This window comes from Dendrobates tinctorius, unplaced genomic scaffold, assembly GCF_039654945.1.
Source record: "Dendrobates tinctorius isolate UK_male_01 unplaced genomic scaffold, ASM3965494v1 ptg000154l, whole genome shotgun sequence".
NCBI lineage: Eukaryota > Metazoa > Chordata > Amphibia > Anura > Dendrobatidae > Dendrobates > Dendrobates tinctorius.
Genome location: NW_027361821.1, coordinates 22,626,941 through 22,650,000, shown reverse-complemented (window position 1 = coordinate 22,650,000; position 23,060 = coordinate 22,626,941). Strand labels below are relative to the sequence as shown.

Genomic DNA, 23,060 nt, shown 5'->3' with positions numbered 1-23,060 from the left:
TTGTACATATTATGCTTTGATTGCTTAATAACAGTACATTTTGTTAGGAAGGTGTGGTGACCAAAAGAAAAATAAAAAATAGCAATTCAGGTGGTTTGATCTTTTTAATTTCCATTTATACTTTTTACTGATTGGTTTAATTACATATAATTTAATAGATTGAACCTTTACATAAATAGTGATTAGCTGAAAATTTGTGTTAGTCATGATCACCTGAATTTGTCATTTTATATTGGTTCCCTTACAATTTTGTTTAACCTAGGTTGCTTGTGGAATCGTTTAACAATTTCCAAAGATGATTGATCAGCAAAACTGTGCTCATTTAACATGTGTACGGCAAATTAAACACTAAGGAAATCTGCAATTTGTAGTCAAGGATTGTTAAGTAAGATTTCAATTGTCATGCAAGGCCTTAGATTTAATTGTAGATAAACAAAAAAAATTCCGGCAACAAGGATAAATCCTTTTAAATCTCTAGTTTATTTTACGTATATTAAAAATCCAAAGCCAGTGTCACCACCCCAAGGATATGTGCAGAGTAGTTTTTCATTTCGTGAAGCAGTTTTGAAGAGTATTTTGGAAGTTATTTCCTAAAGTTTTTCTTTTGCAGTCTTGGTCAGTGCCTAGTAGTCTTGATTTTGAGGTGCTAGGCTCGGAGTTTTGGTAATCTTGGGATACATACAAGTTAGCTATATGATCGATACGGACACAAACAGTAAAAAGCCAATTACCATATTCTGAGTGGACTCTGTTGTACTATATAAAGTAGAATTCTCAAATGCACCATCTGGAAAAAAAGGATATACAACAAAGTAGTAATAGTAATTCCAACAAAACAGTTTAAAACTGCTCACAGCTGTTTCTTAATTTCTATTTCATAAAAAAAGAACAATGTAATTCATGAGGAAAAACAGATGCAAACTGAAGCAGAAAAGCCCCTTTTAATAGAATGGTGTCTGCTTCATTTCCATTTTGTGTGTTTCTCAAATGGAATAATAAGTCCGGTAAGCTCAGCTTTGCGTTCCATCATATAGTCAGCACAAGGCATATTTGCATGACAATTTTAGACTTTTTGCCCCAGCTTTGCCAGTTTGTTTTTTTTCATAAAGTAGGTGGGCCTTGTCAAAAGCTCCATCGCTAACAGGGGGTGTAACAAATTACTATATTGTAAATCAGAAAATTATATAGTTGTAAATTATTCAAAATATCATTTTCTGACATATAATAACCCAAGGGTGCCACAAGTTTATTAATAGGTGGCTCAAAGAAATTGGTGCATCATAATTTTCAACCTTCGCTGCATAGAAGTGAACAGATTATTTTTTTAAATTTCTTTTTCTTTATCAACTACACATTTCACTAACCTGAAGTATACATAAAGTCTCCATGATACTCTCCTGCAGAAAGTAATATAAATGAATAAATAATTATAATGTATCGCAATCATTGTTTTGTCAAACTTGTAGAAAAGAAATTAGAAATTGAATTATTGTTTTTTCTGGACTGCATCATTTATTTTCAGCAGCTTAGAAAATAATACTGGAGAGTGCAACATCGTAAGTATACAGTGGGTAGCAAAAGTATTCAGACCCCTTTAAATTTTTCACTGTTTCATTGCAGCCATTTGGTAAATTCAAAAAAGTTCATTTTTTTCATTAATGTACACTGCACCAATCTTGACTGAAATTAAAACAAGTGTAGAAATTTTTGAAAATTTGCTAAAGAAAAACTGAAATCACATGGTCATAAGTATGGAGATGAGAGATCACGCTCAGCGTACACGCTTTAGCACACCATCATAAACAGCAATATAATGGACATTATGCACTAATGTTATCTGTGAAATGGTAAAATGCTTACAAGAAAGCAGTACAGCGGGGGGGGGGGGGGGGGGGGGTGTCCCTCCACATCTGTAGACTTAACTTAAAAGAGAACTTGTCATCACTGTTCTGCATATTAAACAAAACGAATGGCCATAATGCTGCGGTTATACTGATCACATACATTTGGTGAATAAATCCACAGCCTGGCTGTTTTCAAATGAGAAGTTTTTGTTTCTGTTCATTGGTGCGTGTACTGTGGAAAGACGCGATTCTAGCAATCACGTCGGAAATCCTCCCATCGGTGACCTCTGTCACGTGAAAGCGGGTCACCGATGGGTTGGCATGACAACCAGAGGTCCCCTGGAGACCTCTATGGTTGTCAAGGCCAGATTGTTATGCGTGCCGCCTAGTGGTCAGGGCTCATAGCAAGGTTTTCTGCTACATACTGACGATCTGATTATCGCCTCTATGTAGCAGAGCCGATCGGGTTATGCCAGAATTACGTTTTTTTGGTCACCGTGACATTGCATTAAAATGCAATAACAGGCGTTCAAAAGATCATATCTGCACCAAAATGTTATCTTTAAAAACGAAAACTCAGCACGCAAAAAATAAGTCCTAACCCAATCCGAAATCACGAAAAATGGAGACCTTGCGGGTATTGGAAAATGGCACAATTTTAAATAAAGTTTGGAAGTTTTTTTCACCACGTAGATAACATTAAAAAAGAACTTAGATAAGTTTGGTGTCTATGAACTTGCAATTACCTGGAGAATCATAATTGCCGGTCAGGTTTAGCATTTAGTGAACCTAGCAAAAAAAGCAAAACAAAACTGTGGGATTGCACTTTTTTGCAATTCCACCGCACTTGGAATTTTTTTCCTGTTTTACAGTACACCATGTTAAAACCAATGGTGTCATTCAAAAGTACAACTTGTCCCACAAAAAACAAGCCCTCACATGGCCATATTGATGGAAAAATAAAAAAGTTATGGCTCTGGAAAGAAGTGGAGCAAAAAATCAAACCGTAAAAACGAAAATACCTCTGGTCATGAAGGGGTTAAATCATACTTTTATTTTAATATGCAAAACCCTGATGACATTTTATCTTTGCAATTGTAATTTAATGCCTGAATAAGCTGCTAACCTGACTTCTCAGAAGACAGGTAAAGAAGGTGCACAAGCCATTTTCCTCTAGTAACACATATTCCAGTGTTTTTATATACATATTTTTTGCTTTTAAATCACTTGTAGTATTGATTTAAGAGAACAAAAATGAAGAAAAAAAAAAAATCTAGATTCTTGACTTCCATTTTTTTTTTTAAAGTATTTATGCACGCTACCATTTTTCTGAAGAGTGCTAGAGACAAATCATGGCCCACATGTTCGCTATAATTTACACTAGTAATTGGTCTAAAACAGTGTACATCTACCTCAGCAAATAGCAGGCATAGATTTCAGTTTGTGGTGCAAAGATAGCCAAGATACACCAAATTTATTATGATGAATTTGACATTTTAGTAAGCGTCTGTTTAAAACTGGTTTATCAAAAACCCACACTTAGGCTCTTTGATTTCACTCTTAGGGTCCCGGCACACAAAACGATGCACCAGCGATCCCGACAACGATACGACCTTGTCAGGATCGCTGGTGCCTCGCTACATGATCGCAGATCTCACCAGCGATCAGGACGAGCGAGGACGCTGGTATCCAAGGTAAATATCGGGTAACTAAGCGTGAGCGTCACTTAGCTACCCGCTGTGTACCTTGGATACCAGCTCCCAGTGCGACCTTGCAGGTATCCAAGGTACATAGTGGGTAACTAAACGATGCGTGCTCTTAGTTACCCAATATTTACCTTGGATACCAGCTCCCAGCATCTGCTTACAGCGCTGGGAGCTCGCTTATCGTTGGTATCCCGCTGCCACACACAGGGATGCATGCTGGCCAGCGAGAGACCAATGATCAAAAAATGGCCCAGGACACTCCTGCACGATCAGCAATACCCGGCAGGGGGGGGCCGGTCTCTGATGCGTGTCACACACAGCAAGATCGCTGGCGAGATCGCTGATGAATCACAAAATCAGAGATCTCGCTAGCAATCTTGCTGTGTGTGACGGGGCCTTTAAACAATCAAAATGTGTAGCTTCCAACTGACTAATTTTTTTGCCAAAAAAACAAAAACAATGGATTCAGACAAATCCTCAAATCAGTGTGGAGGTGGAACAATATATTAAACCACCAGCTAGTATAGAGGTCTCATTCTTGTCAAGGTCGTTATAAACGCTTTAGTCTATATGTCAATTATATGAAAGATGTTTTTATTGATACACACCTGATAACGAGTAGAAAAAAAATACATAAATAAAGGATATCAACGTTACCACTATCACTTGGTTCATCAATATCTTCCTCTGATGAATTTAAGTTTTGCTTGACAGGGCCAATGGGACCAGGATTGCTCCTTGCTACCCAAAAACCTGGAGCAGGAACCATTGGACTTCCTGGATTCTGGGAGAACACAGGACATCATATTACACCAAGATTGATACAGTAGCTCTACACCTATAGCTACAGATCCACATAATGGCGCATTGTTAACAGTCACATTTTTAAAAAAATATATAACTTTCAAAAGTCAAATAATGGCCAAGTTGCAGATTGTTTTTTTAATTCCCCTCTTTTAGGAAACTACTTTTTTTATTCCCCTCCCCCCATCTACAGTTACATGAGGGCTTGTTATTTGTGGGATAAGCTAATTTTTTTTTTTTTTTTTTTTTACATTGACCTGGTAACATGATTTTCCAGGCATGTATGACGATAGTGATACCAAGCTTGTGTAATTTTTTTTTTGTTTACGTGGTAAGAAATTCCCACACAGCAATGGCATAAAGTGAGACTAGGGACTTTTTTTTTTTTTTAAGTGGCGGAGGAATACAGTGCGGAAGGATACCTACCTTCCGTCATTGGATTCCTGCAGCCCGTAGAGAACGGCAGCATCATCTGATGCTGCAGTTCTCTACCCAAGATCGTCGTGGGACACACTCGTGGACTGCTTCGGATCGTGGGTGAGTATTTTTGTGGTTTGTTATGTTAATATTTATCCCGGAAAAGACAATGGCTTCGGGGAACAATGTGACAAGTATTGGTAAGTATGTTACTCTATGTTATATGTACTGTATGTCTATGTATGTATTGTATGAATGTATTGTATGTATGTAGTATATATGTGGTATGTATGTAGCATGTAGTATGTATGTAGTATGTATGTATGTAGCATGTATGTAGTATGTATGTAGTATATATGTAGTATGTATGTAGCATGCAGTATGTATGTAGCATGTATGTAGTATGTATGTAGTATATATGTAGTATGTAGCATGTAGTATGTATGTAGTATGTATGTAGTATATATGTAGTATGTATGTAGCATGTAGTATGTATGTAGCATGCATGTAGTATATATGTAGTATGTATGTAGCATGCATGTAGTATGTATGTAGTATGTATGTAGTATGTATGTAGCATGCAGTATGTATGTAGTATGTATGTAGTATGTATGTAGCATGCATGTAGTATGTATGTAGCATGTAGTATGTATGTAGTATGCATGTAGCATGTAGTATGTATGTAGTATGTATGTAGCATGCAGTATGTATGTAGCATGTATGTAGTAGGTATGTAGTATATATGTAGTATGTATGTAGCATGCATGTAGTATGTATGTAGTATGTATGTAGCATGCAGTATGTATGTAGCATGTATGTAGTATGTATGTAGTATATATGTAGTATGTATGTAGCATGCATGTAGCATGTATGTAGCATGCATGTAGTATGTATGTAGTATTTTTTTTTTTTTTTTTTTTTTTTTTTTTTTTTTAACATTTAACACATTAGCCGGATGATGGGACTACTACTGTCCCATCATTGGCTAATGTGTCAATCACTGTCATGGTAGCAGGCATCGCCCGATGGGACTTGTAGTCCCATCGGACGATGCTTGCACAGACCCCCGGACATCAGCACAGCCCCCCGGCAGGCCGGCACAGCCCCCCGGCAGGCCGGTACAGACCCCCACAGGGTGCACAGACCACCGGCAGGCCGGCACAGCCCCCCGGCAGGCCGGTACAGACCCCCACAGGGTGCACAGACCACCGGCAGGCCGGCACAGCCCCCCGGCAGGCCGGTACAGACCCCCACAGGGTGCACAGACCACCGGCAGGCCGGCACAGCCCCCCGGCAGGCCGGTACAGACCCCGGGCAGTCCACACAGCCCCCCGGCAGGCCGGCACAGCCCCCCGGCAGGCCGGCAGAGACCCCCGGAAGGCCCGAAATGACGGCGCATCATGATGCGCACACACCGCGCATCATGATGACGTCAGGCCGTCAATCAACTAAACTTCCGATTCCGATGCCGAATTCCGATATTGAAAAAATATTGGAAGACGGTATCGGAATTCCGATACAGCAAGTATCGGCCGATACCCGATACTTGCGGTATCGGAATGCTCAACACTACTCTTTACGCAAAGGTATTATGGACCTTGTCCTTATGCATCCATCTATTTATGGATGCTACAAATCTTATAGACAGACTGCAGATACTGATGGGAACACCTACGTTGCTGCATAGGAAACTACCAGCCTTCGTCAAAGGTTGGCCTGGGCAAATATTGTATTTACATCATTCATCTATCAGAAGATACTTACAGATAATGGAGAAAAAGGAGTCTCATCAGCTTCCTCAATTTCGTAATAAGTTATTGTTTCTTCTAGGCCTCGTTGCTCCTCATCTCTGTCCGACATAAACCCAAATTGACATTCTTTATTTACACAAGGCATCTGCCTTCTGCTCCGTGTGTAGGACCTATTGAGCAGCATAGATAAGGATTTATTCGGCATAAAAATCCTATACAAAATATTAGGAACATTTGAATAAAAAAAAAAAAAAAATCTGTTTTGGGTATATATTTTACATACATATTTTAAACATATATGTAAAAAAATAAGAAGTATAAGCACCCAAGAGCATGCATCCATTTAATTTAAAAAGGGGTTATATTGAAGATTTCAGTGACCGTTCTAGAATACCAAGTTTCTGCTTGTCCATTACTGCCCTGACTAATTGTAATTACCATGGAAGCGTCTAACTGAAGCCTAAGCTTTAAAAACATACTTGCATGTATTTTTAGCTAAAATGCATTTTTTGAAGTTAGGTTTGGTTAAACATTTTGGCTTCTATGGTCTCAATGTATGGTCAGTATTCTATAGATTGTGTTCTCTTTAGATTTTTTTTCATGTTTGTATGTAAATGTGCTTCTCACAATTTGAATATCAGAAAGTTAATTTATTTCACTTCAATTCAAAAAGTGAAACTCAAATTATATAGAATCATTACAGAGTGATTTCAAGTGTTTATTTCTGTTAATGTTGATGATTATGGCTTACAGCCAATGAAAACCCAAAAGACATTATCTCAGTAAATTAAAATACTTTATGACGCCAGATGAAAAATTATTTTAAAATCCGAAAGGTTGGCCTACTGAAATGTATGTTCAGTAAATGCACTCTATACCTGGTCGGGGATCCTTTTGCATCAATTACTGCATTAATACAGCATGGCATGGAGGCAGCCTGTGGCACTGCTGAGGTGTTATGGAAGCCCAGGTTGCTTTGATATCAGCCTTCAGCTCCAGGGCTGTGTAGTCGAAGTCATGGAGTCGGAGCCCATTTTGGTGGAGTCAGTGTCATGGAAATTGAGGAGTCGGAGGTTTGGCTTACTGACTCCACAGCCCTGTTTAGCTCGTCTCAATTGAGTCTGCTGTCTCATCTTCCTCTTGACAATACGCCATAGATTCTTTACGGGGTGAAGGTCAGGTGAGTTTGATGGCCAATCAAGCACAGTGATACTGTTGTTTTTAAACCAGGTATTGGTACTTTTGGCAGTGTGGACAGGTGCCAAGTCCTACTGGAGATTGACATTTCCATCTCCAAAAAGCTTGTCGGCAGAGGGAAGCATGAAGAGCTATAAAATTTCCTGGTAGATGGCTGTGCTGACTTTTGTCTTGATAAAACACAGTGACCCTACACCAGCAGATGACATGGCTCCCCAAACTATCACTGATTGTGGAAAATGCACACTAGACCTCAAGCAGCTTGGATTGGACTGTGTGCGTTGCCACTCTTCCTTCCAGACTCTGGGACCTTGATCTCCAAATGAAATGCAAAATTTAACTTTCATCTCAAAACGGCACCTTGGACCAATGAGCAATAGTCCAGTTCATTTTCTCCTTGGCCCAGGTAAGAAGCTTCTGGAATTGTCTATTGGTCATGAGTGGTTTGATACAAGGAATGCGACGCTTGTAGCCCATGTCTTGGATACGTCTGTGTGTGGTGACTCTTGAAGCAATGACTCCTGCAGCAGTCCACTCCTTGTGAATCTCCCCCATAATTTTGAATGACCTTTTCTTAATCTTATCAAGGCTTTTTCTACCAAACTTTTTCCTTCCACTCAACTTTCAATTAATATGCTTGGATACAGCACTCTGAACAGCCAGCTTCTTTAACAATTACCTTTTGTGGCTTACCTTCCTTGTGGAGTGTGTTAATGACTGCCTTCTGGACATTTGTCAAATCAGTAGACTTCCCTATGATTGTGGAGCCTACTGAAAAAGACTAAGGGACCTTTTTAAACGCTTAGTAAGTCTTTGCAGGAGTTTTTTCAAAATTAACTCGAATATACTGAGATGACTTTTGGGTTTTCATTGGCTGGGAGCCATAATCATCAACATTAACAGAAAAAACACTTGAAATGGATCACTCTGAAATGACTATATATGAGTTTCACTTTTTGTATTGAAGTGAAATAAATTAACTTTTTGATGATATTCTAATATTGTGAGAAGCACCTGTACATGCTTTCACATTCCAGCATAATGAAATGCAATAAAGTATTGTGCACTTGCACCTTCTTTTACAGTATCAGTTTTTGGCTATAACATTTCCTCAGTCTAATCATGCAGGTTTTGCACTAGTTACTTTCTTTTGTTTACATATCTGAAGTTCCTTTATGAAGCTATGAAAAAGGAAGCAAAACTTCTTTCCTGCATGCTGACCAACAAGATTGAAGATCTGGAGTTGGTACATTAGTATGAGGAAAAAAACGACATAGTAGGAATAACTGAGACATGGTTAGACGACAGCTATGACTGGGTGGCTAACTTGCAAGGATATGATTTGTTTAGGAGGGATAGTAAAAAAAGGAAAGGGGGTGGAGTCTGTCTATATATAAAGTCCACTTTAAAGCCCACACTAAGAGAAGATATACAAGAGGGAAATGAAGAGGTGGAGTCTCTATAGGTGGAGATACAAGGAGGGAAAAGTAATAAAATCCTCATAGGGGTTTGTTATAAGCCACCAAATATAACAGAAACCACTGAAAATGTATTATTGAAACAAATAGACAAAGCAGCAAATTACAATGAGGTGATTATTATGGGGGACTTCAACTACCCCGACAGACTGGGAAACTGAAACCTGCGTATCTCAGAAAGGAAACCAATTTCTGTCAGTGACCAAGGATAATTATCTGTCACAACTTGTGCAGGGCCCAACTAGAGGGACAGCCCTTCTGGACTTAATTTTAAGTAACAGGCCAGATAGAATAACAGAAGTACGGGTCGATGGGCACCTAGGGAACAGTGACCACAATATAATACAATTCCACTTGTCCTTCAGTAAGGTGCCCTGGGAAGGGGGTTACAAAAACGCTGAATTTCAGGAAAGCAAAGTTTGATCTTCTTAGAGAGGACCTTCGCCAAATTGATTGGGACAATGTCCTCAAAAATAGGAGCACAGAAAATAAATGGGAAATATTTAAAATCAGTTTTACACACCCACTGCGAGCTAGCCATACCGTACAGAAATAAAAGGGCTAAAAACAGGAGAACACCAATGTGGCTAAATAAGGATGTAAAAAGGGTAATAAATAACAAGAACAAGGCATTTAAGAAGCTAAAACAAGAAGGCAATGAAGCATTAAAAAGTTGGAGGAAAAAATAAAATGTGTAAAAAAACAAATACATTTAGCAAAAGTGGAAACTGAGAGACTCCTTGCTAAGAAAAGTAAAAACAAACCCCAAACTATTCTTTAATTATATAAACAGTAAAATGATTAAAATTGATGGTGTCGGCCCTTTAAAGAACAATGAGGGTGAAATCATAGAGAGCGATGTGGGAAAAAAAGCAAATGTTTTAAATACTTTTTTCTCAACAGTGTTCACACAGGAAAAGGATTTGCCAGGGGAAATGCAGAGTGATAATGTAAACTCCCCATTAAGTATTACCTGCCTAACCCAGGAAGAAGTGCAGAACCGCCTTAGTAAGATTGAAATTGACAAATCACCAGGCCCTGATGGCATTCACCCTTGGGTATTAAGGAAGTTAAGTAATGTGATAGACAGGCCTCTCTTCCTTATATTTAAAGACTCTATAGAAACACGGTCTGTTCCTTTTGATTGGCGGCAAGCAAATGTGGTACCAATATTCAAAAAGGGGTGTAAAAGGGAACCTGGAAACTATAGGCCGGTAAGCTTAACATCTGTTGTGGGTAACATTTTTGAAGGGTTTCTAAGGGATACCATTATGGAATATCTCATTGTTAATAAATGTTTAACTCCATATCAACATGGATTTATGAAGGATCGCTCCTGTCAAACTAACCTGATCAGCTTCTATGAGGAAGTAAGCTCTCAAATGGACCAAAGAGAATCATTGGATGTCATTTATCTCGACTTCTCTAAAGCATTTGACACTGTCCCACATAAAAGATTGGTAAGTAAGATGAGAAAGCTTGGGCTAGGGGAAAATGTGTGTAGATGGGTAGGTAGCTGGCTTAGTGATAGAAAACAAAGTGGTTATTAATGGTGCATACTCAGATTGGGCCAGGGTTACTAGTGGGGTACCACAGGGTTCTGTATTGGGCCCCCTACTATTTAATATATTTATTAATGATCTAGTGGATGGCTTACATAGTAAAATATCAGTATTTGCAGATGATACAAAACTATGTAAGGTAGTTAACACAAAGGAGGACAGTTTGAAACTACAGACAGATTTGACTAAATTGGAGAATTGGGCTGATAAATGGCAAATGAGGTTTAACATAGATAAGCGTAAGGTTATGCACATGGGAAGGAGAAACTCACTGAATGAATTTAAGAAAGGAATGGATGCTTTTCTTGGGAGTAACAGTATAGAAGGTTACGAATAACAGAATATTATAGGTAGATGGTTGACCCAGCTTAGGGGGAAGGAATTTTTTTCCCTATGGAGAAAATTGGCTTCTACTCTGTGGGTTTTTTGCCTTCCCCAGGATCAACAATGCAGAACAGCTGCACTAAAAATAGGCTGAACTAGATGGACATAAGGACTTCCTTCAGCCTTCAAAACTATGTTACTATGTTATGTTACTATGTATAATTCATCAAAATAGAATATCAATTTATTACTATTTGGATACTGCTCAAGCATTTAACATTTCTTTTTTGTATTTATACACTTATGGTTCACCCCTAATCATGCCTCATGAAATTGTTTTCTGTGTAATCTACTCCCTTAAATTATTTTATTCTGTATATCAAATGAATAAAAATTATGATGGCTATTTGCTGACGTATATAATATTTATAGGTTCATATAGACTGTAGGTGTTACAACTTTTTTATGGTATGTTTTATTTAGTCTGGCTATAGAACCTAAGTGGTCCATTTATTTTTCTTAGACAAAAACACATTTCTGCAATAAAAATTTAAATTAAAAGAAAAAAAAGGTGTTTAACTTCATTAACCCCTCCACCACCGGGCAATTTTTTGTTTGTTTCTTCCTCTCCTCCTTCCAAGAGCCATGACTAATTTTTTTTCCCATCAATATAACCATATGAGGGCTTGTTTTTCTGAGGGACCAATTGAGCTTCTGAATGACATTCTATCATGTGATGCACTGGAAAAAGGGAAAAATTCTCAGTGCGTTGAAATTGCAATTCCACAAACTTTTTTTTATTTTTTTTATTTTTTTTTTTAATTTACCATCTTCACTAGATGGTAACACGGACCTGGAAATACAGCTCTGGCAAAAATTAAGAGACCACTTTCAAATGTTCAGTTTGTCTGATTTTTCTCTTTATAGGTATATTTTTGAGTAAAATGTAAATTGTTCTTTTAGTCTATAAACTTCTGACATGTTGGTGAATTTCCAAGCAATACATTTTGTATTTTTTTTCTAACAAATAAAAATAGTCAAAATGTAAAAAAAAATAAAAATAAACTGTTTTCAGACATCAAATAATGCAAATAAAACAAGTTCATAATCATTTAGAAACAATACTAATGTTTTAACTCCGGAAGAGTTCTGAAATCAATATTTTCTGGAATAACCATGATTTTTAACCCCTTCCCGACCCATGACGCCTACGTAGGCGTCATGAAAAGTAGTGCCCAAACGACCCATGACACCTACGTGTGGGTCAGGTGACCGGGGTCACTGAAAGGTCACCCGACCCGCACACAAAGGACCCTTTATGCTTCACCACGGGGGGGTGGCTTAGCCCCCACATGGCTATGATCGCTCAGATTGGCTGTTGAAAGTGAAACAGCCAATCAGAACGATAGTAATATTTAATCAATGAAATTTGATGAAATCTTACTATCCAGCCATGGCCGATGCTGCAGTAGCATCGAACATGGCTGGAGACACTGATTTAAACCCCCCCAACACACACATTGCTGTCACGATCTGCCCCCCTTCCCTCTGATCCCCCCCGCAGTCTGATCCCCCCTCCCCCGTACCTCTCACATCCCGCTCCGGCTCCCGGTGTCCCGCCGTCCCTCCTGCATGGGCGCCGCCATCTTTGAAAATGGTGGGCGCATGCGCAGTACGATTGTAATGTATCACCAATTAAATTTGGTGAAATATTACAATCGGTCCATGGCCGATGCTGCAATAGCATCGGCCATGGCTGGAGACAATCAGACCCCTCACCCACCAACTGATGGCGCCGATTGGCTGCCGCCACCGACTGACGGCAGCGATCAGACACCGCAGTCATCATCAGGTCCCCTCCCCCTTCTCTCCACTCCTCCCAGCCTTCCGATCCCCCCCCCACCGGCCCCGGTACCTCCTGTCCCTCTGGCCATCCCGGTGTCCTGCGTCATGGGCGCCGCCATCTTGGAAAATGGCGGGCGCATGCGCAGTGCACCGGCTGCAGATTCTTTCATTTATTTTGATCACTGTGAGAAACTCTCACAGTGATCAAATTAAAAAAAAAGTATATAAACCCCGCCTTTATCACCCCCATAGGTAGGGACATATAATAAAATAAAATATTTTTATTTTTCCATTAGGGTTGGAATTAGGGTTAGGGCTGGAATTAGGGTTAGGTGTTGTGAGTTCATTTTCTGGTCTACCAGTTGTGAGTTCTCCTTCCAGACTCCCTCTGGTGGTAAAAGGAGGTAGTGAGGCTGATTTAATCAGAGATTTGCCACCTGATAAGGAGGATGACAATTGGACCTCAGGAATCTCAGACTGGATTTAAGACAGCCGACGCCCTATTCTGGTGCTGGTGATCCCTTCTGGCTTGTCAGGTCTTGGTTCTCAGCTCTGTTCCAGTCAGCTCAAGCTAAGTTTTTCTGCTAATGTTCACACTTGATTTTGTTGGTCTATTCAGTTTTTTGTGTGGACAGCCAGCCCCGGCTGGGGATGTGCTGAATTTCCACTCTTATCTGTATTTGCCAATTTGCTTTTTGTCCCTTATTAGATTGGCCTCTTTTTGCTCTGCCTCAGAATATTTCAGAGTGCTGATATAGTGGGATAAGTCTAGTGACTTCAGGGTTAATTTTGTTATCAGTGTTGGACATTATTTTTGTAGGGTTTTTGGCAGATTGCAGACAGTGTCTTTTTCTTATCCTTTCTAGTTAGTTTGGGCCCCACCATTTGCTCAGCCTATTTTCCTGCCTATGTTTGTGTTTTCATCTTGTTTCACCGTCAATACATGTGTGGGGGCTGTCTATTCCTTTGGGGTCTGCTCTGGGGCAGTTGTTTTTCCCCTTTTCTTGCTTTAGGCTTGTTTAGTCCTCCGGCCGTGACGAGGCGTCTAGGTTCATCATGGGTGCGCTCCACGGCTGCTGCTAGTTGTGTGGTTAGGATCAGGGATCTGCAATCTGCATAGTTACCAACCTCTCTAGTTTTTCTGGGACTTAGCTTGTTTAGGTTTTTCCTCCACGGTGACGCTGGCGTTAGGGTCAGGGCTGGCGTTAGGGTTAAGGTTAGGGTTGGGATTAGGGTTAGGCTTGTAGTTAAGGTTAGAGTTGGGATTAGGGTTGGGATTAGGGGTGCGTTGGGGTTAGGGTTGGAGTTAGAATTGAGGGGTTTCCATTGTTTAGGCACATCAGGGGGTCTCCAAACACGACATGGCGCCACCATTGATTCCAGCCAATTTTGCGTTTAAAAAGTCAAACAGTGCTCCCTCCATACCGTGCCCCAACGTGTGCCCAAACAGTGGTTTACCCCCACATATGAGGTATCAGCGTACTCAGGAAAAATTGCACAACAACTTTTGGGGTCTAATTTCTCCTGTTACCCTTGGGAAAATAAAAAATTGGGGGCTAAAATAATTATTTTTGTGGAAAAAAAATGATTTTTTATTTTCATGGCTCTGCGTTATAAACTTCTGTGAAGCACTTGGGGGTTCGAAGTGCTCACCAGACATCTAGATAAGTTCCTTGGGGGGGGGGGGGGGGGGGGGGAGTCTAGTTTACAAAATGGGGTCACTTGTGGGGGGTTTCTACTGTTTAGGCACATCAGGGGCTCTGCAAACGTAACATGACGCCTGCAAACCATTCCATGAAGTCGGCATTTAAAACGTCACTACTTCCCTTCCGAGCCCCGACCTGTGCCCAAACAGTGGTTCCCCCCACATATGGGGTACCAGCGTACTCAGGACAAACTGGACAACAACTTTTGGGGTCGAATCTCTGTTAGCCTTGTGAAATAAAATATTGTGGGCTAAAAAAATCATTTTATGAGGAAAAAAATATTTTTTATTTTCATGCCTTTGCGTTAAACTACTGTGAAGAACTTGGGGGTTCAAATCGCTCACCACACATCTAGATTAGTTCCTTAGGGGGTATAGTTTCCAAAAAGGGTTCACTTGTCAGGGGTTTCCACTGTTTAGGCGCATCAGGGGCTCTGCAAACGTAACATGACACCCGCAGACCATTCCATCAAGTCGACATTTCGAAACGTCACTCCTTCCCTTCTGAGCCCTGACGTGTGCCCAAACAGTGGTTCCCCCCCACATATGGGGTACCAGTGTACTTAGGAGAAACTGGACAACAACTTTAGGGGTCCAATTTGTCCTGTTACCATTGCGAAAATAAAAATTAGCGGGCTAAGAAATCATTTTTTGAGGAAAAAAATATTTTTCTTTTCATGGCTCTGCGTTATAAACTTCTGTGAAGCACCTGAGGGTTCAAAGTGCTCACTAAGCATCTAGTTAAGTTCCTTGGGGGGGGGGGGGTCAAGTTTCCAAAATGGGGGCATTTGTGGGGGAGCTCCAAAGTTTAGACACACAGGGGCTCTCCAAACACTACATGGTGTCCGCTAACGATTGGAGCTAATTTTTCATTCAAAAAGTCAAATGGCGCTCCTTCCCTTCTGGGCCCTGCCGTGCGCCCAAATAGTGGTTTACCCCCACATATGGGGTACCTGTATTCTCAGGACGAACTGGACAAAAACTTTTGGAGTCCAATTTCTCCTGTTAGCCTTGTGAAAATAAAAAATAGCGGGCTAAAAAATCATTTTTGAGGAAAAAAATTTTTTATTTTCTCTGCTCTGCGTTATAATCTTTTGTGAAGCATTTGGGGGTTCTAAGTGCTCACCACACATCAGATAAGTTCCTTCAGGGGTCTAGTTTCTAAAATGGGGTCACTTGTGGGGGAGCTTCAATGTTTAGGCACACAGGGGCTCTCCAAACGAGACATGGTGTCCGCTAACGATTGGAGCTAATTTTCCATTCAAAAAGTCAAATGGCGCTCCTTCCCTTCCGGGCCCTGCCGTGCGTCCAAACAGTGGTTTATGACCACATATGAGGTATTGGTGTACTCAGGAGAAATTGTCCAACAAATTTTATGATCCATTTTACCCTGTTGCCCATGTGAAAATTAAAAGAAGTACCAGAAGGGTTAATCTTCTTGAATGTAGTTTTGAGTAGCTTGAGGGGTGCAGTTTTTAGAATAGTGTCACTTTTGGGTATTTTCTGCCATATAGACCCCTCAAAGTGACTTCAAATGTGAGGTGGTCCCTAAAAAAACGGTTTTGTAAATTTTGTTGTAAAAATGAGAAATCGCTGGTCAACTTTTAACTCTTATAACTTCCTAACAAAAAAAAAATTTTGTTTCCAAAATTGTGCTAATGTAAAGTAGACATGTGGGAAATTTTATTAATTATTTTGTGTCACATAACTCTCTGGTTTAACAGAATAAAAATTCAAAATTTGAAAATTTCAAAATTTTTGCCAAGTTTCCATTTTTTTCACAAATAAACGCAAAAATTATCGACCTCAATTTACCACTAACATGAAGCCCAATATGTCACGAAAAAACAATCTCAGAGTCGCTAGGATGCGTTGAAGCGTTCCTGAGTTATTACCTCATAAAGGGACACTGGTCAGAAATGCAAAAAATGGCCACGTCATTAAGGTCAAAATAGGCTGGGTCATGAAGGGGTTAAAAACAGCTTTCATGCATCTTGGCATGCTTTCCACCAGTCTTTCACATTGCTTCTGGCTCAAAAATTTAAGCAGTTCTTTGTTTGATCGCTTTTGACTATCCATCATCCTCTTTATTATATTCCAGAGGTTTTCAATGGGGTTCAGGTCAGGAGAATGGGCTGCCCATGACAGTTTTGATGTGGTGGTCTCTAATTTTTTCCAGAGCTGTATAATTCTCCAGGTCAGTAAGAATACGCAGATACCAAACATATATAGTTTATTTTTTTAATTTAAGTAATGAAAAAAAAAATTGGAAGTTTGTAATAAAACAAAATTTCACTTGCGTTGCCATTGTCAGAGAGATGTTATCTTTTCATTTTTCGGGATCTGAGGCTGTGTGAGGACTTAATTTGCTTTGTGCTCTGAGCTTTTTTATTGATACCATTTTGGGGTATAAACTATGCTTTTTATTGCCTCTTGTTTCATTTTATTGCAATGCTGCGGCGGGTAAAAAAAACGTAATGCTGGTATTTTGATTATTTTCTCCATGCACGGTTTACCGATCAGAGTCTGGCTGCTGTAGCCAATGAGAAACACACAAGACCACTATGCAAGCTACTATGAAACATATAACCACCACTGACCTCTGGATCAGTGAAATTTTTTTCTTTATATATTCTCTGAAATGATTAGTCACACTTCACAATCTGTCAACAATAGTGACTCGTTTCTTAACTAACCTGACAGTGCTCAAGAAATGTGAAAAGAGAAGCTAGTTTGCTAACAATTTTCACAGATCTGCTTACCTAGTTCTGTAAGAATAGTTGTCAAAACTTTGGTAGCACCTCTTTCCAGAGTTGTGATAGAAAGGGATCTCTGGACTCATGATAGTGTGTCTATAAAATATAATGAGTCGAAGACCTTGCTTAATGATAAAAATACAATGTTAAAATTTAAAAAAAAACAAAAAAAACAAACGAAGTTTAATAAAGACATCTAACAGAGCATAAAGAAAAAGAGAAAATACGTTTTAAGTGTGTTTATCGTCAATATAAGTCAGAGAACACGGGATTGTATAAGCTCACCTCCTTGGGTTGTGACCTGGCATAACTCTGTACTCTTAGAATGAAGGGCTGATGCTCTGACCACTGACCCATGTGTGGGTGAGAAGAAACATATTCAAACCAAACAGGAAATTGCGGTAATTCTCAGGCGAGGCCACAGTGCGAAGACAAGGGTGTATGTTCTTTGGATCAGTATTCATTCATACAATGCGTTTCGAAGTCAGGTTGACTCCATAACCTGATGAGGTCAACCCGACTTCAAAACGCGTTGTATGACTGAGTAAGGAGCCAGAAAGCATACACCCTTGCATTCACTCTGTCGCCTGAGAATTACCAAGCTTTTCTGTTTGGTTTGAATAGGTTTCTTCCCACCGACACTCTGTGGCAGCACCCAAGAATTACTGCTCTTTTTCCAGTTAGATATTCAAATCATAACGAGTATTGAACAGATAATAAACAGATAATAATCATACCCTATTCCTATCCATAACATACTATTCCAAGTCAAATATTCTAGTGAGGTCTGTAAAAAAAAAACAAAAAAAAAAACAACACATTTTACAATAGCCGATTGACGGCTATGATTCTTTAAAGTTTTATTTAATGAACTATTATACGTTTCCCACAAATATAAAAAAAAGGTGCATAAGGTCCAAACCATTATAATAAAAGCAGATATACCAGATTAAACCCAACGTCTAGCATACAAAGTAGAGGCTGCCAAAAGAGACAATATGGTCTTGTGCAAGACTTTTTTTTTTACTTTTGTTGTTAAACTATAGACACTTATAAATACAGTATACTAAATATCTCAAGTTAATCAAATACTGTACAAATATAACATCTACCTATTTACCCATTTAGTTTACCTATTAACACATGATGGAGGATACCTACTTTGGGATTCCAAAGCTTCTGCCTTGACGATGAGGAGATTGGGGAGATCTGTAATGTTCATATGATGCAAGACTGGCTGCAGTCTGCAAATAAAAGAAAAGAAAAAGCTCATCCAAGGCATGTTACCACATTGGATTGGGAAATTGACAATCCCACTGTTAGAAAACATTTAAATCTCCATTGAAAGCACCTTCTTGAAGAGTCGCTTCCTAGATTTGAGGTCAAGCTCTAAAAAGGTAAGAAAAGCAAATGAAAGTCATACTCCGTAAAAGTACTCAATACAGTTTAGTAAAACAGTCTGGCCTACAAATTGTGTTTGATAAATCAGATTAAATATCCTTATAATTTAAATAAATTCCAATTGAGCATTCTTTGCTAAATACATTTCTTACATTAAATCAACCTACATTTATATGTTATGCAAAATACAGAAATTTTAGTCTACAAACCAATGTCACTTTGGTAGCCAGCAGGAATCTTCTGGTAATTTGTTCCTTTGCGGTTAGTAGAAGAATTCCAAGCAGGAACAGGGATCACTTGAGTGACTGGTTTTAGATTAACAAGTGGGACAATGTGCCTGTAAAGCAACATAATTTGGTTTAGACTGTTACATATTGATTACACAACTACATAGCCATCTGCCAAAAAAAGGCAATGTAAGATTTCCTTTTTGATGTAGGAGTTAACCCCCTTCATGGACAAGAGTGGTGTGTGGGAAAATAGATGCATTTAACTTCTGTCTTTCTCCTTATAATATGAGATGGACTGTCCTAGCTACTCCTACACCTCCCTGAATGCTTTAATCTTGTGGTGTACATTTACAAGAGTTCAAAACCTAGTACAATGAACCATTTATTTACAGCACAGGATCCGTTGGAAAAGGTGAAAATTAAAGGGGATATTCGGCTACAAGTCTCCAGTCAAACGGACTACAGACTTGTGAACCCTCACATTGTGCAGTGCTGTAAGGATTCTCTGGTGTTGTGAGCTTGACCCCAAGTATGTGATTTGCATACCTGCGGTCACACGACTGCACACTCCCTGGGCCGTAATATCCTCACAGCACGCAATGTGAGAATTCACAATTCTGCAGACGAGTAGCCCAAGGGCAGACAACCCCTTTAAAGGGAACCGGTCACCAGGTTTGTCCCATGTGAGGCAAGGTCAGTTCCTTTCAGCCCTGATATAAAGCATTCTAATATGCCCCAAACTCTTGCCTATAAGACAAGACGACGACATTTGATAATCACGTACAGGGAGGTTGGGTCATATAGGTGGCACTGTCTGGGTCCGTTGCCTCCTCTTCTTGTGATGCTCTCTGACTTCTAGCATTGTGTGGATGGCACATCCTACATCATCCACAGTCTCCCCAGCATCTGTCCAGGGCAGAGTGAAGTACTGCAGTGCACATACTTTGTGGTTCTTTAACCTTCTCCAGCACACTGCAGTACTTTGCCCTCGACAGGAGAGAATACACCTGCGAGGGAGTGCAATGCTGGGTACGCGTCATCCACACGAAGCAAGAAGGAAGGAGGCACTGGACTGCTTCAATATATCCAATTTTTTTTGAGATTGTTTTTTGTGACACATTATACTTTATGATGACGGTAAATTTAGGTCGATATATTTTTATAAAGAAATGCAAAACAAGAAATTTGACTAAAATTTTAAACAATTTGCAATATTTTGAATGATTTTCCCTTTAATCTAGATATTTATTCATGTTTTCGTGTGATTTCCCTCATGTCTGCTTTACATCAATACCATTTGAAAAATGTTTTTTGTTAACATTTTAGAAGGTTAAAAAAATGTAGCAGTAATTTTTTCAAGGAATTTACAAAATATTTTGTTTTTAGGGACCTGTTCAGTTTTGAAGTGACTTTGGGAGAATAAAAATATAATATATATATATATATATATTAGATATGAACCGCCAAAAGTGATACCATTTTAAAATACACACCCCCTCAACGTATTCAAATTTGGGTTTCAGGTAGTTTATTAATCCTTCAGGTGATTTTCAGTAATTAACCCCTTTACCCCAAGGGTGATTTGCATGTTAATGACCAGGCTAATTTTTACAATTCTGACCACTGTCCCTTTATGAGGTAATAACTCGACCGCTTCCACGAATCCCGGTGATTCGGACATTGTACTTCGTGATAGTGGTAAAATTTATCTGATAGGACTTGCATTTATTTGTGAAAAAAATGGAAATTTGGGAAAATTTTGTAAATGTCGCAATTTTTCAACTTTGAATTTTCATGCTCTTAAATCACAGAGATATATGTCACATAAAGTACATAATAAATAACATTTCCCACAGGTCTACTTTACATCAGCACAATTTTGGAACCAAAATTTTTTTTGTTAGGAAGTTATAAGGGTTAAAGATTGACCAGCGATTTCTCATTTTTACAACACCAATTTGTTTTAGGGACCACATCACATTTGAAGCCACTTTGAGGGGCCTATATGATAAAAAATACCCAAAAGTGACACCATTCTAAAAACTGCAACCCTCTAGGTGCTGAAAACCACATTCAATAAGTTTATTAACAATTCAGGTGCTTCACAGGAATTTTTGGAATCTTTGCAAAAAAAAAAAAAAAAAAAAAACAAAAAAACATTTAACTTTTTCCACAAAAATATTATTTGGATCCAATTTGTTTTACCACAGGTAACAGGAGAAATTGGACCCCAATAGTAGTTGTACAAATTGTCCTGAGTACGCCGATACCCCATATATGCAGGTAAACCACTGTTTGGGCGCATGGCAGAGCTCGGAAGGAAACGAGTGCTGTTTGACTTTTCAATGCAAAATTGGCTGGAATTGAGATCAAATGTCATGTCGCTTTTGGGGGGTCCCTGATGTGCCTAAACAGTGGACACCCCCCACAAATGACACCATTTTGGAAAGTAGATCCCCCTAAGGAACTTCTCTAGATTGGGGCTCAAAGTGCTCACAACACAAGTGCCACAGAAATTTATAATGTAGAGCCGTAAAAATAAAACAAATTTCACAAAAATGATCTCTTAACCTTGGGGAAAATAAAAAATTGGGGGTGAAGAGATCATTTTTGTGAAATTTGTTTTTTATTTTTACGGCTCTACATTATAAATTTCTGTGAAGCACTTGCGTGGTGAGCACTTTGAACCCCAATCTAGAGAAGTTCCCTAGGGGATCTACTTTCCAAAAACAGGATTTTTTGGGTTGCTTACCGTAAAATCTGTTTCTCGGAGCCTTCATTGGGGGGGACAGAGACCATGGGTGTATGCTGCTGCCACTAGGAGGCTGACACTATGCACAAAAAAAGGTTAGCTCCTCCTCCGCAGTGTACACCCCACCGACCGGCAGGAAGTTCCTCAGTTAGTGAGAAAGCAGTAGAAGTAACAGAATAGATTGAAAGCAGAACAACTCAACTGTAACAAACCGACAAACATAAGAACAGGAGTTGTAGAACATGGGAGGGTGCTGTGTCCCCCAATGAAGGCTCCGAGAAACAGATTTTACGGTAAGCAACCCAAAAAATCCTGTTTTCTCGTTCGCCTTATTGGGGGACACAGAGACCATGGGACGTCCCAAAACAGTCCCTGGGGTGGGAAACAAACTTCCATCAGGCCAGTGGACTCGCCACCGCAGCCTGCAGAATCCTTCTACATAGGCTGGCGTCCGCCGAAGCGTAGGTGTGGACCCTGTAGAATTTCACAAAGGTGTGAACCGATGACCACGTTGCAGCATTGCAAAGCTGCAGCGCGGAAGCTCTGTGGCGCACCGCCCAGGAGGCACCCACCGCCCGGGTAGAGTGCGCTCTGATCCCTGGAGGGGCCACTCGATGCTTGACCCGGTATGCCTCCAAAATTGCCGATCTGATCCAGCGCGCAATAGTGGCCTTTGAGGCTGGGTGATGAACAGAGAGTCTGACTTCCGCAATGAAGTCGTCCGGGCTAGATAGACTCTCAATGCCCTGACTAGGTCCAGCTTGTCCAAAGACCGCTCCCGAGGGTGAGCTGGGCTCGGGCAGAAGGATGGCAGAACAATGTCCTCATTGAGGTGAAACGAAGATACCACCTTCGGAAGAAAAGAGGGCGGAGGCCGCAGAACTACCTTGTACTGATGAAGGACCAAAAAAGGAGAGCGGCAAGAAAGTACCGCTAATTCCGACACGCGCCGGATGGAGGTAATGGCCACCAGAAAGGCCACTTTCCAAGAAAGGAGGGAAAGGGAAACGTCCCTGAGAGGTTCAAAAGGAGGACCCTGCAGAACCTGAAGAACCAAATTAAGATCCCAAGGATCCACGGGAGCTCGGTACGGAGGAACCGTGTGAGCCACACCCTGGAGGAAGGTTTTGACCTGGGGCCGGGAGGCCAGCGTTTTCTGAAATAAAATGGACAGTGCCGAAACTTGACCCTTCAAGGAACTGAGAGCAAGCCCCGCATCCAGCCCTGCCTGAAGAAACGCCAGAAGAGAAGGGAGCGAAAAAACCAAGGGCGCGATGTCATTGGCCTC

At 40.1% G+C, this 23,060-nt stretch overlaps 1 protein-coding gene across 1 annotated transcript in view; it reads right to left on the bottom strand.

Moving 5' to 3' along the window:
• Positions 1–461: 461 nt before the first annotated feature.
• ALG13 (ALG13 UDP-N-acetylglucosaminyltransferase subunit) overlaps positions 462–23,060 on the bottom strand; it is a 198,163-nt gene continuing 175,564 nt past the window's right edge. Inside the window, exons 18-25 of the mRNA XM_073547540.1 lie at positions 19,000–19,127; positions 18,741–18,778; positions 18,551–18,633; positions 17,396–17,485; positions 6,536–6,692; positions 4,208–4,334; positions 1,365–1,397; positions 462–787 (exon numbers count right to left, since the gene is read on the bottom strand). Coding sequence (XP_073403641.1) covers positions 690–787; positions 1,365–1,397; positions 4,208–4,334; positions 6,536–6,692; positions 17,396–17,485; positions 18,551–18,633; positions 18,741–18,778; positions 19,000–19,127 — 754 coding nt within the window. The 3' untranslated portion in view covers positions 462–689. The remainder of the gene's footprint in view (positions 788–1,364; positions 1,398–4,207; positions 4,335–6,535; positions 6,693–17,395; positions 17,486–18,550; positions 18,634–18,740; positions 18,779–18,999; positions 19,128–23,060) is intronic.